At 40.5% G+C, this 15,566-nt stretch overlaps 1 protein-coding gene across 1 annotated transcript; it reads left to right on the forward strand.

Moving 5' to 3' along the window:
• Positions 1 to 727: 727 nt before the first annotated feature.
• On the forward strand, positions 728 to 5,752 carry LOC142106837 (mucin-6-like). The gene is made up of 4 exons (XM_075189871.1): positions 728 to 817; positions 1,970 to 2,033; positions 4,636 to 4,692; positions 5,358 to 5,752. The coding sequence occupies exons 2-4, from the start codon at positions 1,997 to 1,999 to the stop codon at positions 5,714 to 5,716; spliced, it is 453 nt and encodes a 150-aa protein (XP_075045972.1). The 5' UTR covers positions 728 to 817; positions 1,970 to 1,996; the 3' UTR covers positions 5,717 to 5,752.
• Positions 5,753 to 15,566: the final 9,814 nt, after the last annotated feature.

Raw genomic sequence — 15,566 nt, forward strand, 5'->3', positions numbered from 1 at the left:
GGGGGTCAGGATAGCAGAAGGGGAGTACAGAGCTGGGGATTAAAGTGAGTGTGTGTGTGTGTGTTATCTATATCTGTGTATCAGCAGGTAGTAAGAGGTGTTCTACAGAAACTATTCATTTTCCAACTGTATTCTGCACAAACACTCTAATTGATGGTCAATTGTTGTTAAGAGACCCCCTCCTAACTGACAGCCCCCATCCCCAACACACTGTTCCATCAGCTACCCAGTTACTGTGGGTCCCCTTCTCCTGATGTCTTCACGTCGCTCTCTAGATGGTAGAGGGTCATTTAGGACCATGAGTGAGTGAGAGCTGCTATATGTGACGTATGTCAGCTTGGAATAAGTCCCACTCTCAGTGTCACACAGATCTATAAGCATTTACCACTCAAAGGTATTGATGATACTAGTGCTGTCCACCAATAGCAGAGGTGAAGGCAAATGAGGCCATCACTTCTGGTGAACCTTTTGATCTGTGGAGGGGAATCCAGAAAAATATAGCCACACACCTTAGTGGGAATGTTGGTTAATTCTGTACTCACTAGTGTATCTATAGAGCTAGAACTTAATATGCATTTCTCTATGTGATGTGATTTTTAATGTCACAATGTGACCTAGTCATAAAACGAACACTATCATCATGTTTACAAAACAGGGAAACTCCCCACCAGAATATTACTTTTTTTTTTTAATAAATGCAGGTTTATACATAGGACTCGCCTATCCCATGAACACACCCTGACCCCTATATCCTATATAATTCTGTACACTTAGTTCTCCTACAGTGTCAGAAGAACACACTGGATATAACACACAGGTATGTACTGAACGCAACACTACTTACTTTATTTCTTTAATACAAATACTATGACAATTATTGATTTTATTTTGCATTTTGCACATTAATAAACATCACTGAATAAGGGAAATAAATAATTTCAGTTATATTATGTTAAATAAATATTGGTGTAGATTTTAGGTTAAATCATTGCTCTGTATTTGAGTTACATCTCTTAAGGGTTATTTTACTTGTTTAGCGGGGGCAAGATAAGAAAGGTTGTAAGGGGTGTTTGTGGATTAAAACAGATCTGTGCGGTTTATGTTTAATGATTCATGTTGATGTAAATCAAATATGTTCCTCAGTGATTGATTATATCTACAAACAAGGGCCCCCGATTCATTAGTGATCTTATCTTGTGCAAAAGTTAAGATGCTTATTTTAAGAAGAAACAGGGAGATACGAGTGAAGTTAAGATGGATTTTCATCTTAACTTAAGAAATTATTCACTTAAGCAATGGATCTTGCTGTTTATCTCCCTTTTCTGGGCATGCACAGAGTGGATTTGCTTAAAATAAGCAAAAACGGCAGATAAGATCACTAATGAATAAGGCCCAAGATTTGTATTTGTATACACAAATTGTATTTTGTGACAAATATGTTCATTTGTAGATAAACACGGATATTAAATATGTTTTAAATATCAGCATAGGAGCCAACTTTTTAAAATAATTGGGGGTGATCATGTCCCCCCCCATATGAAAAGTCCCTGCTAGTGGCAGCAATAGAGTCATCTCCTGTGACAATGAGCTGTGTCTTACTTTGCTTCCCAGTTTTTTATTTGGTTATATATTTCCTGGTATTCACTACATTACCTCCTAAAAGTATCTGTCTGCTTCCTTAATAAAATATAAGTAAAAATTAAGTGGCATAACTGTTTGTTTTATAGCTTTGTGCCGTTTTCAGTTTAATTCTTCTTTGGATTTGGATATCTGCCGAGGTGTGCATATCTACACCAAGGTGTTATGTCTCCCTCTACTGGTCACTTTGTGGAAGCTCTATGTCGTTATGACCAAGGCTGATGGCTCCGTTGGCATAGTGGGCTCTCTGACACTCATCAATGTCTGTGATATAAATACATTTTACAGTTTCCCAGACACTAATTCTGACAATCTCTCATTTCCTATGCAGGAAACAAATCAAGCAAACTTACTAAACATGGCACCGACATCTCTGCACCTACTGATGACTATTAGTGAGTTCATATGTCTAATAATACCATTCATTTATGTGTTTTAGTGTAACAAACAGAAAGGACTTTATTTCAGCTTGGGGAGAAATTCACAGGAAAGGCCTGATATCCGCCCAGGATTTATAAATAATGGTTGAAGTGGAAATTTAGAAGTGTCAGTATGAAACATGTAATGGGAACCTAAGTGACTGGGATGTGCTAGAGTTACATTGAAGGTGATTTGTATTGAAAGCTAAATGAAACACCCAAAATCTGCTCCTAGATATATTATAACAAATATGCACATATTTACAATTTGGCTACTTCTCTAAAATATCAATGACAATATTAGAAAATCAATTCATGTAAAAAATGTTTGTACAAAACTTTAGCTTATGAGACCATCATCAAAGTAATTCATTCAAATATATACCTTGACATAATCAGGGCCATCTTTTCCATTGGGCACGATGGGCAGCTGCCCGGGGGCCCCACGGGCAAGGGGGCCCCATAGGCATGGCTCTTAATGAGAATAAATAATCCTGCAAAAGAAAAAACCTGCAAAAAAACCTACAAGGGTCACTGAGCAAGTACATCTATCTATCTCTATATATCTATATCTGTATTTGTATACATCTATATATCTATATCTATATCTAGGGGCCCCCGGTGCACTGCTTTGCCCGGGGGCCCATAATGTTGTTAAGATGGCCCTGGACATAATTTTACATACTTCCTATTTTTCTTGACCTCTGAAGAATTAATCCATTTTAGTTCTGACAAAATGAGATTTACGGCCATCACAGATAAGAAAGGCTTGTATTTTATTTAATCTTGTGGACACCTCTATCGGGTATTTTTTAAATGAATACCTAATCTAATTGGGCATTGGAATTCTCAATGCAGGAATTCAAGATAGCAAATAACAGTTTTACAGAATTCCAACAGCAGCTTGTAATTTCATTGCTTTGGAGAAAAAGGGGAATATGGCTGCTTTTTTTTGTAACAGTATTGATCTGAATACACTGTTAAATACACATAGCTACAAATTTATTACATTTATTATTATTATACTTTATATGGCGCCACAAGGTGTCCGCAGCACCACACAGATTGTAAACAATAAGACCACACAGGTAAGACAGTACAGAACAATACATGAGTTGCACTATAACTTCTAAAGCTCCAATAGTAGCTGAAAGGATCCAGTTACAGGAAGGCTGGAAGAGGATGGAGAGCAGCGTACAACCGACACAAGCTGAAAACCTGGGCCCAAGAGTGTTGACACAGCTAACAGGTTAAGATTTACCGAAAGAGGAGCAGAGATTTGCAGGAGTTGAGACAAGGGCAGAAAGTCCAAGGAGGAGGTGAGCAGAGCAGTTGGAGCAGAAGTAATTGTAGTGAGACAGGAGGGTGGATGGCCCTGCTCATGAGAGCTTACAACTTAAAGGGAGGGTAAACAGACAGCAGACACTAGGGGGGCTCAGAGATAGGGATCAGAGCAGGAGAAAAAGGGGATCAGAGCAGGGGGAAGGGATCAGAGAAGGAGGAGATGGGGATCAGAGTAGGAGGAGCAGATCAGGGGAGGAGGACAAGGGGATCAGGGAAGGAGGACAAGGGGATCAGAGCTTACAACCTAAAGGGATGGTAAACAGACAGCAGACACTAGTGGGGCTCAGAGATAGGGATCAGAGCAGGAGGACAAGGGGATTAGGGAAGGAGGAGAAGCGGAGCAGATCAGGAGGAGCAGATCAGAGAAGGAGAAAAAGGGGATCAGAGCAGGTGGAGCAGATCAGGGGAGGAGGAGAAGGGGATCAGGGAAGGAGAATAAGGTGATCAGAGCAGTGGGAGGGGGATCAGAGCAGGAGGAGCGGATCAGAAAAGGAGGAGAAGGGGATCAGGGAAGGAGGAGAAGGGGATCAGAGCAGTAGGAAGGGATCAGGAAAGAAGAGAGGGTGAGATAACCAAGCACAGAGAGATGGTTAAGAGGATGGCTGGAAGGCTTTTAAGAATAGGTGAGTTTTCAATGCCTGCTTAAAGCCGCTAGGGGAAGTCTGATAGAACGAGAACGAAGAAAATCGTTCCAGTGGTGGGAGCAGCATGGGAAAAATCTTGGATTCCGAAGTGGATGTGGTGATCAGAGGGGAGGAAAAGCGATGACAGTGTATTTTGTATGCAAGGGCAGCTGCACTCTACCACTTCTCTTGATGTTAACTGGAAATAAACATTTTTTTTATTAATATTGAAACTCTTCAGAAGTCAGTGTTGTGAACATGTCACATACAGGTGATTTGTATAATGATTGTGCAATGTCCATGTCATTAATTGTTATTGGTGTAGAGTGTGTATTAATGATATTGCATGCAGGAAATGAATCCAATTGTATAATTCTGTCAACTGTGTTAGGTGCCTATAGAAAGTGTATTTAAACATGTACAATTTGTATGATGTAGATCACTTGTTATTTAATAGGTGGGGGGAAAAGCAAAGAAAAAGGTGGTGCTCTGATTGAGTGGTCGGAAAGAAAAGACCTCATTTTAAATAATTTATCATAATTCACAGACTGTTCATTATCATTATCCTCATTCTATAACCAAATAACTTATACAAGTTTTCTGATTTGCAGGTATGATCTTCCTGTTATCAAATGCACTACCCCCACCACCAACAACTACTTCACAATGTAAGGAATATGTACAGTAACTTATTAACAAAGTCTTTGAAATGAAATAAAATGTTAAAATAGTGTTATAGTCTGTAAGACAATCTATATGTTGATTTTTTTTTTCTTTGATTTGACTAAGGAATAAATGTACAAAAATATTCTTGTTAGATTACTTTGCCTAGTTTCTTTGATGGTGCATGTAAGTATGCTTTCAGAGTTCAGTAGAGTTGCCATTGTATCTCTTCTACTAACCATAATCCCTGTCTCTTCCCTGAGCTCTCCTGTTACTCTTATTGAGCATGGGTATCTTCTCATAATACAATAATTTGTGGGAGAGGTCTAATGACAAAGAGTATTTGTGAGGCGTCATTGGTCATTGGAAGCATGAACAGGTCGGGATTGCCATAGATTTCCAAAGACATAATAAAGAGCAGACAAAGAGGAAACAGATACAACTCCTGAGTTTGCTCACAGGCTGCACAGAAATAACATAAAACTTAGTCTACCATATACACTCCTACATGCTAGACACAATTAAGCAAAGGAAATTTTGCACCTACTGACCCTTAGTAAGAGGTGATATATATCTGCATGGAGAGTTATGTTTATTGTCATTAGAGATAATTTTTTGGTCTACAAAGCCTGTTTTTAACTACTGTAATTATGCTATTATATCTTTACAGCCACAGCTACTCAGTGTGGAAAGAACGAAGAATTTAATAAGTGTGGAAGTGCCTGTCCTACAAACTGTAGTCATTACAATGCACTTCCTGGCTGTACCAGGCAGTGTGTCCATGGCTGTTTCTGCAAGGAGGACTACCTACCGGATGACTTAGGACGGTGCGTGCCGAAGAAGCTATGCGAGTCCTGTAAAGGGAACACAACATACGCAGGCTGTGGCACCACTTGCCCTACGACATGTGGCAATATGCGTGATACCGGAGTGAAACCTTGCATGGCAATGTGCAAAATAGGCTGTGTCTGTAAGCCAGGATACGTGCTTCTGAATGAGTCCTGTGTGCTTCCTCAGGATTGCCCTTGATGGAATCCAGAGCAATAAATAATTTTGAAAAACTCATTCTAGAGCCTATGTTTCCTAATCTCTGTGTTCCACTGACAGTTTCTCTGTGTCTGGTACACCTGTCAAACCATAACGCAGGTGTCCTAAGGAGAGCTCAGGGAGGACAGAAACCTTCCGTGGAGCAGAGGGGCACTTATTAACCATATTGGTTCAGCCTCAGAACCATAACGTGTAAGCATTTTAGAGAATACTTGCCTATCTACCAACATTCCCAAATCAAGCTTCCCAGACCAATCCACATGCCCCCTATATTACTTTATACAACAGTACTGGACACTTTGTTCTCCGTAAGAATTGCAAATGTGACTTCCCTCTGTCACAGTCAACCACAACAGTTTTTGTGACACCCAAAGTATCTATTTGGTGATGTCTCCTTTTACATAAAGAAATAAAATCAAATGAATATATTCATTTTAATTTTGAGTAAATAGTAATTTGCAGAAGGTATACTTTTTACATTTACATTTATTTTACATAGCATTGTGCACATAAGTATGCTTTTTTTTTAGAACAGTAGTTTTATTGAGGCAGCAATTACAATAAAATGTAAATACAACAGTAAAACATATATAAACATTACAAAGTAATGAAATACAAATCCAATGTGAATGATCGGTAAACAGAATAAGTATCTGAGACAGTCCATCAATAAGTCCAGGGCCGCAAATAAATATTCTTTTTTAAAGCTTTAGTTTTAGAATAAAACGTTGTTGGGGACAATAGATGTAGGAGAGTTCAGGTGGTCTCTTGCACAATTGATTGTGTTAGGTACCTTTGCTCGATGAGTCAGGACACTAGATGTAAACTAAGTTAGGTGAAATAAACTTGCTTCTAAAAAATATTTCTTTCCTAGAGAGTATATTTAAATAATTACATTGGTGAGCATTCAGCAGTCTTTTAAATGTAGACCTTTAAGGAAAGCTATGGACTTAGTCCACTACTATAAATCACTTGGTCAGGATGCTTCAGACCACATTGCTGCCTTTTGCTAAGATGTCTATAGTAAAAGCATCTCCTACACAGGGTTTTGTAGTGACTTTCTCCATCAACTATTTGAAGGACCCCCAGATAAAGGACGCACAATGCAACAGCCCTTATATTACCTTGACTTGTCCTGGCTAATAGGTGGCATACTGGCACAGATGCAGGGCCGGATTAACCATAAGGCTAACTGGGCTACAGCCCAGGGGCCTATGGCATCCAGGGGGCCCTTGAAAGTGCTCAGCAGCAGTATTGATCGGTCGGGGGCGGGGGCGCCCCCGGCGCGATCAGTGCTGCTGAGCACTTTCCCTGCAGTCCTTCTCTGGCGTGCTGTAGTCTCCTTACTGAGGAGATCTCATGAGTCTCACTCTCACGAGATCTTCTCAGTAAAGAGAGCACAGCGCGCCGGAGAAGGAGGTAAGTGCCGGGGGGGGGGGGGGCGCGGGCAGCTGGGGCAGCTCCGATCACTGGGGGGGGGGGGGAGGACGCAATCAGCTCCAATCACGGGGGGGGGCCCTCATGGGGGAATGGAGGCCCCCTTAGCCCAGGGGCCTCCATTCCCTTAATCCGGCCCTGCACAGATGACTAGGACCTAATGCTTACTTAGTCCTGCTAAAGTGTTCACAGGTAGAACAAGGCAGCCACATCTTTCATGAGCTGATCACTGGGCTCTAAATAAATGAACTTTGCTAGGTCTAATTACAAAGGCAAGGAGCTACAGTAAGATTTAACACTACACTACAAATGGATGAAATAATAGTATGGAGGTTTGAGGATCTTATTGCAAAAATGTGATCTGTAAAAGCCTTAACCAATCATAATGGTTCTATTTATTAATATGAAGTTTGTATGTTCTCCCCGTGTTTGCGTGGATTTCCTCCGGGAGCTCCGATTTCCTCCCACACTCCAAAAACATACTGGTAGAAAACTTGGCTGCTGACATATATGAATTTCAGAGAATTAACTAGTATTCTCTGTATAGCGCTGCATGATTGCCACATTGTTTTTCTGCACCGAACCCTATAGGGAATTCAGACACGTGTTGACCAGCCTACAGGTGGTTTTATACTAAGGCAGGTAGACTATGATACCGGAATGCCATATACTAGTGCTGGTATTGCTACTTTTGAGGGGGACCCCACGCTTTAATTCCCAACGATTTGGCCACTATCAGCCTAGTCTGGCAGCACTAGAGCTGGTTTGGCCTGTAGGGAAGGGGTCACCCTCATTTTCATTTTTTTAAAGGAACATGCAAGGTCCGTACCAATGGTCATCATCATCATCATCAAACAACTTTCATAAGGGGGGGAGCAGGCGCAGCATATAATCCTCATAAGAGATGTAACTTCTCCTGTTTCTTACTCTATACCCGGTAAGGTCCACGAAATGTGCTTACTGTACTTGGAGTACATCAGCCTGCCCCTTCCCTCCTCCGTTCCACCTCCCTGCACATAAAGAGGTACAAGGGGGAGATGGGTCTCAGTATGTACATAGATTGGGACATGCTCCTTTTACTGCTTATACGCTGTACAGAAAAGTGCATTTTGAATTTCTGGTTTGGACTTCCATCAAACTCTACATTATGCCCACGGTGTAATAAAACACTGCCTTTTGTTCAGTAACTGTATGTAATGAGCAACAAACACAGGAGCAGAAGAATCATAGAACTGGATTATCCAGTAGTTTATTTCCAAATACCTTGTTTTCTAAAGACAATGTAAATATAGAGACAGGGTGAGGACATTGTGAGGCGTAATTAACATAACAAGCAGGAAGATAAGGATGTTGCAATAATTTTCTCCTGAATTGGTAATTTCAATAATGAGATATTATGTAAAGAGATTGTAAAACTGTTGACTAGGAGTTAAAAGGGGTAATAATATGAGTATAGGAGTGAGCACTAATTATGGTTACATACAGTCCAAACAAATACAATAGAACATATGCTGAAGTGTAAGATTGAAGGTAAAGTAGAATGAGAGGAGTGTGGTATTCTGGTAAGTCAGGAGACAGGAAACGGTAGAGCGTTGGGGAAGGGTGGGCAGTAGTAGTGATGGTGTTAGATAGGGGTTTGTAGAAGTAGAGAGGCTGGGAATGGGGAGAGTAGGAGTGGGGAGGGAAGGACTGAGGGGAGGTGGATGGGAGTCAGGATAGGGCAGCACAGTGGCTTAGTGGTTAGCACTTCTGCCTCCCAGCGCTGGGGTCATGATTTCAATTCCCGACCATGGCCTTATCTGTGAGGAGTTTGTATGTTCTCCCAGATTTTGCGTGGGTTTCCTCCGGGTGCTCCGGTTTCCTCCCACACTTCAAAAACATACTGGTAGCTTAATTGACTGCTATTAAATTACCATTAGTCTCTGTCTCTGTGTGTGTGTTATATTAGGGGAATTAGATTGTAAGCTCCAATGGGGCAGGGACTGATGTGAGTGAGTTCTCTGTACAGCGCTGTGGAATTAGTGGCGCTATATAAATAGATGATGATGATGATGATAGCAGAAGGGGAGTACAGAGCTGGGATAGAGAGGGTGGGGGAAAGTTTCTGGTTATTTGTGTGGTGTATTAGCAGTAGAAGAGGTAAGTGTTGGGCATGAAATGCAGGTAAAAATAGGTGGCTTAAAACAATTGAACATTATGTATGAAAAATAATTAAAATGAAACTCACCTAACCCATAGAAGAAGCCACTCTATGTGGTGAAGCATTTGGGACAAATCCTAAACAACAATTTGACTTTTTACATATGTATTTCATTTCTTCTCTTTTTCATTTGATTTATTTTATTTTTCGTATAAGTGATGTATATCAGCTAGGAGGAAATCCCACTTTCATGGTAACACAGACTATAAGCAATTGGCAATCAAAGATATTGATGACTAGTGCGACAGCTTTGCTGAAGGCAAATGTCTGGATCTGTGGGAGGGGATCCCAAAAAATTAGTTCACACCCCTTACTGGGAATATTGGTTATTTGTGCACATATGCAACATTTTTATTAAATAGGCTCAATTTTCTTAATTCAATACACCAATAAAATTGTTCAGATACCGAGTTCGTAATAAAAATACTACAAAAGTATCACTCAGTTTAATAATGCATTGTGTGGGGTTTAGTTGTTAGGTGAAGAGTTGACCCTATGATTTGTTATTGTGATACTGAGTATAACGTACAAGTAATCACTAATGTAACTATAGAGCTAGAGTGTAATATGCATATCTCTGGGTGATGTGATTTATTAATATCACAATGTGACATAATCATAAAACTAACTCTATCATTATATTCGCAAAACAGGGAAACTCCCCACCAGAAACTAAATTATTAATATTTATTATTATCTTATTATTTTTAAATGCACCGGTCTTGCCTATCCCATGAACACACCCTAACCCCTATATAATTCTGTACACTTATATCCAGTGTGTTCTTTTGACACTATGGGAGATCTAATACACAGGTACGTACTGAATGCAACATTACTTACTTTATTGCATATATTATTAAAAATATTTTTTCTGCTTTGAATTTTGCACATTAACAAACATCAGTGTAAAAAAATAACATCACAATATTATTGATAAAAAGACAAATACTACATTTGCACAGGTAAAAGTACATTGTATTTCCAGTATAGAATCCAAAACATAAGTGAGGATTCCGGTAAAAGAGAGAAAATAAATAATTTCTGTTTTAATATTTGAAATAAATATTGGTTTATATTTCAGATTCAATTATTGCCCTGTATTTGGGTTACATTGATTAATGCTGTAAACAAGATTTGTATTTGTATACACAAATTGTATTTTGTGACAAATATGCTCATTTGTAGACATACATGGATATTATATGTTTTAAATAACAATCAGCATAGGAGCCAGCTTTTCAAAATAATTGTTCATATGGAGGGGAAGGGGTGGTGAGCATGATCACCCCCCATATGAACAATCCCGGCTAGTGGCAGTAATGAAGTCATTTGCTTTCCAGTTTTCTATGTGGTTATTTCCAGGTATTCACTTCACTACCTCCTAAAAGTATCTGTCTGCTTCCTCAATAAAATATCAGTAAATATACCATGCCATAGCTGTTTGTTTTATAGCTTTGTGCTGTTTTCAGTTTAATTTTTCTTTGGATTTGGATATCTGCCGAGGTGTGCATATCTACACCAAGGTGTTATGTCTCCCTCTACTGGTCACTTTGGGGAAGCTCTGTGTCGTTATGACCAAGGCTTATGGCTCCGTTGGCATAGTGGGCTCTCTGACACTCATCAATGTCTGTGATACATAAATACACTTTACAGTTTCTCAAACACTAATTCTCCTAATCTCTCACTTCCTATGCAGGAAACGAATCAAGGAATTCTAGTAAACATGGCACCGACATCTCTGCACCTACTGATGACTATTAGTGAGTTCATATGTCTGCTAATACTTTTCTTTTACGTGTTTTAGGTTGACAAACAGAAGGGATTTTATTTCAGCTTTGGGGGGAGATTCACAGGAGGGACCTTATATCTGCCCAAGATTTATATATAATATTTGAAGTGGAAATTTAAAAGTGTCGGTATGAAAAATGTAATGAGAAAATAAGTGACTGGAATGTGATAGTTTTACATTGAAGGAAGTAGGAGAATTAGCGGTATGACACGCCCCTGTATACCCCCCACTTCCACCACTGTATATTCTATATCCATCTATCTATCTATATATACAATGAAGGCATTGGGAGAATTGGCGGTATGACCCTGTATACCCCCCACTTCCACCACTGTATATTCTATCTATCCATCTACCTATATATACAATGAAGGCATTGGGAGAATTGGCGGTATGACCCTGTATACCCCCCACTTCCACCACTGTATATTCTATCTATCTATCTATATATACACAATGAAGGCGATTTTTATTGATGAAAACAAACTGAATACAATGGAACAACCATAATCAACTCATATTACAACAAATGTCCACCTATTTACTAATTGGACACCGCCTTAAAAATTTCAATAGCAATATTTAAACAAAAAAACCAAGATAAACGCACAACAAAAAAACAACAAAAAACTGTAACTTAAGAGTTCATAGCTGTTGGGGGAACCAGTGACCAGAAAGATGGTCCTATTTGCCAGTCTCTCTGAGCTTCCCTTCTCTGCCCTATCGTAGATAAGCGCGTCTCCTGTAAAAAAACACAAAAAAACCCCAAAACACCTGCATCCAAATATTTCCGATTGTCATAGACTTCATGCCTAGTTTGCCTGACCTTAATGCTATTCACATTACTGGAGATTACTCGTAAAGAAAAGTCTCCCATTATAGCAAGAGATAAAAAGAGCAGCAGAGAAAAATGAGTCTCATCATTATAAGTCAGAGTCAGAGCCACCTTGCCAATCTCCCATTTCCATATCGGACTCTATTTGCCCCTTCTCAGTAACAGACCTTCTGTTAGTTGGAGGTCATCTTCTGACTACATCACATTCCCGTGCCACTCTTTGCATCTCCTGCTCCAATTCTAATGCATCCAACCACCAGGCATCAGTATCTGACTCAGTTACTTCCAATAGATATGAGCCGTTATCTGTTACTTCTACACCTGCTCTTCCATGAACCTTTTTCTTTTTCTCTGGTTTTTGAACGAGACTCCATTCACCTTCAGGCTTACGAGAGGATTTATCTTTTTTCCACCTCCTGTTCCCTATACCCTTACTCTCTTCACAAACAGACACTGTTGTAGAAGAAGATGGTTCCACTGGCTGTTGCTCAACTTGAACCACCATTTCTGTTGGCCACTTTCTGGCTGGTGACGCTCTTGCCCTGTATCAGCCATCTCCCGCTGAACTTCCTGCTGTGCTAATATTGACCCTGACAATAATGACTCCTCTTCCAAAGCCTCTTCTTCTACCACCAAACCCTCATCTGGAGAATCCTTACAAATGTTATGCCAGGCATCTGGACCATCGTTATGGGGGTGGCCAATTCTTCCACATAAATTGCATCTAACATTCACACAGGTAGCACTTACATGGCCAACCTCACCGCACAGATTACACTTAAGGATTGTGCAAACATTGGCCACATGATCAGACCCCACATTTAAAACATGTCCTGGGCTGACCCGCATAAAAACATACCCCTCTTTCACGCCCAATAAAGAAAGAATTTGGCAGATGATGGGTTACATGATTATACTGCCGCAGTTTTACCAAAACCCTCCAACCACCAGTCCAGACACCATCAGTATCTTTATTCTTTGTCAGGTCTGACACTAGATCACAATGCCTCCTGAGCCAGATCACAATGTCCTGGGGAGGTACTGCTTCATTTCAAAAAAATATTGTTACATTGACTGTCTGGCTTGGAGATTGGAATAAAACTAAACTTATTCCAACCTTCTGCATCCCTAAACTTGCTTAAATTTGCCCAGAATCTATCCAGATCAGACATAAGTTTAAAACTCACATCATACCCCTGTCTATCTGATAGGTTTATTACTGCCAATATGTTTGCTGGTACAAACCCCATCTGGTGACACAATAACTCTCGTATGACATATCTTCTGTCTGGCAACTCATCCCTGGTACCTTTGTTCCTGAATCTGACCACATTCCTCCTCCTAAAAGCCTGACCTGTATAGTTCGTATTAGAACTAAATGATGGTGCCCCGCGGCTCCAAGCATTCCTAGGAGGAACCCGGCCAGATCCACTATTTGTATTATTTCCTTGTGTACTATTCTGTGTATGATCCAGTACAGACTGACTACTCCCTGTTGTGGGAATATCTGCTGATACCTGAGACTATCCCACTCCAGATAAAGGGGGGTAATCTAGTTTAGTATTCTCTACTGAGACTTCCTTATCATCTATCTCAGTATTCTGATCCCCTGATTGCTCCACTGATTGTTCTATTTTTGTTGGGGGTTCAACATCCCATATTGATTGTATTCCTTCCTCACCCTCATTTACTACCACCTCTTGTAAACTACCATCTGTATATTCTATCTCATCGGTAGCAACACCATTATTGTCCACAATATTTTCAGCACTATCACTATGTATGCTAGGAGTCTCTTGTATACAATTCTCAGGTATTTCTCCTCTTTCCTGAGTCCCACTGGTTGCATCTCTCTGCTGGGATCCACTTTCCTGAGGTGTGCTGACATCTCCACTCAATGGTTGTTTAACAATATCCCTCGGGACCGGAGGTGTTCATACTTGATCTGCACTTTCTCTCTGCTGCTTTGCCACTGCCGTTTGTCCCTTCTTGTACAAGTCACCTTCCTTAAAGGCAAAACTGGCTTCCTGCAACACTGGTCTTTTCTGTAGCAGCTGTGCATCACCTGGGAGGTCTTCAGACTCAGACTCACATGAAGATCTGGACTCTGGCTCCATTTTCTGTCTGTACTTTGTCACCTCTTTATTTGCATCAAAACGCTCCTGATTTTTATATACTTCTCCAACAGGTCCCAGCTGCTCTAAGACAGAATCAATGTCTCTTACAACAATTGCAAGGTCTTTACTTAATTAATTGAGTTTACCATCATATAAAGCTTCTTTGTTTGGATATGCAGCTTTTAGTTTATAAACATTCAATCTGCTTTTGAATTGATAGCTTTGTTTTCTTTAAAGCCTCCATTCTTTTTACAAGTGCAGGGATTGTACCCACTAGGTGCAGCTCAGGTGCACGCTCTGCCCCTTTAAGACTGAGTCTGCCTTGAAATTTCTCCAGACTGTTTAAACACACTCAGCCCCTTTGATGTTTCTGGCCTTGGGGAATGTATTCCCTTAGTAATGTCCATTTTTCCTTTATCACTGCTCTTTCCTGCCACATGTCTCTCAGTGACAGGTATACAAATCTGCTGAGTTTTCCAAGTTGTAACTGCTATCACTGCTGCTCCTGTGTGGTTAGAATCTCCAGCTTGCAGCCTGGATCCTGGGTGTGTTGTAGCTGTAGCTTTACCAGCACTTTGCTTTACTGGCACCAAGGGCTTCTCTGCTGATTGCAGTTTAGTGGGGTCCACTGACACAAGCTTTGTCACATTATTAGTGTTCCCAAGATCACCTCCACCTAACCAGGCTGGTTACAAGTACTTGCTGTTGCAGGTTTTTTTGCATAGTCTGTCTTCCCAGAGATGTTCTCCTTTGTCTCTGGGGGGAGGGGCTGTTTGCACACCAGGTGAGTTTGCTGCACTTTGTTTGCCCTCCTGTGCTCTTTGCAGTTTTCGTTGTGTATTTATCCTGTATTTGTTGTATTTCTTCTTGAGGCTGCTTCATTCCCTTTATTTGAAGCTGTTGCATTTGTTTGCTGCTAGTTTGACTTTCCATACCTTTGTCTTGTTTAGTAATAACATTTACTTTCTGTGTCACATTCTCTTTCTTTCCTTCATCTTGAGATTTTGAAAGCACAGCTGTTTGGGCCTGTGAGTTTTCTCCCAGAACAGGGCCAGAGGCCTGGGGCTTGCCTAGGGAGTTTCCCCGACCAGGGTGGCCCAGCCCTGGGCTTGCACCAGACATCAGACAAGCACTAATCACACTTCCTCCCAGGAGGAGCTACAATGAAGGCAGTGTGCCACTTCCACCGAATATATAATAATATATATATATATATATATATATATATATATAGCAACGCGGTGGCTTAGTGGTTAGCTTCTTTTTCTGCCTCATAGCACTGGGGTCATGAGTTTAATTCCTGACCATGGCCTTATCTGCGTGGAGTTTGTATGTTCTCCCCATGTTCGTGTGGGTTTCCCCTGGGTGCTCTGGTTTCCTCCCACACTCCAAAAACATACTGGTAGGTTAATCAGCTGCTATCAAAATTGACCCTAGTCTCGGTCTGTCTG

Source organism: Mixophyes fleayi, chromosome 11 (assembly GCF_038048845.1).
Source record: "Mixophyes fleayi isolate aMixFle1 chromosome 11, aMixFle1.hap1, whole genome shotgun sequence".
In the NCBI taxonomy this organism is placed as follows: Eukaryota; Metazoa; Chordata; class Amphibia; order Anura; family Limnodynastidae; genus Mixophyes; species Mixophyes fleayi.

Coding starts and splice junctions, on each gene's coding strand:
- LOC142106837 (XM_075189871.1), top strand. CDS start 1,997: ATGGCACCGACATCTCTGCACCTACTGATGACTATTA. Junction 2,034..4,635: donor GCACCTACTGATGACTATTA/GTGAGTTCATAT, acceptor TCTGATTTGCAG/GTATGATCTTCCTGTTATCA. Junction 4,693..5,357: donor ACCAACAACTACTTCACAAT/GTAAGGAATATG, acceptor ATATCTTTACAG/CCACAGCTACTCAGTGTGGA.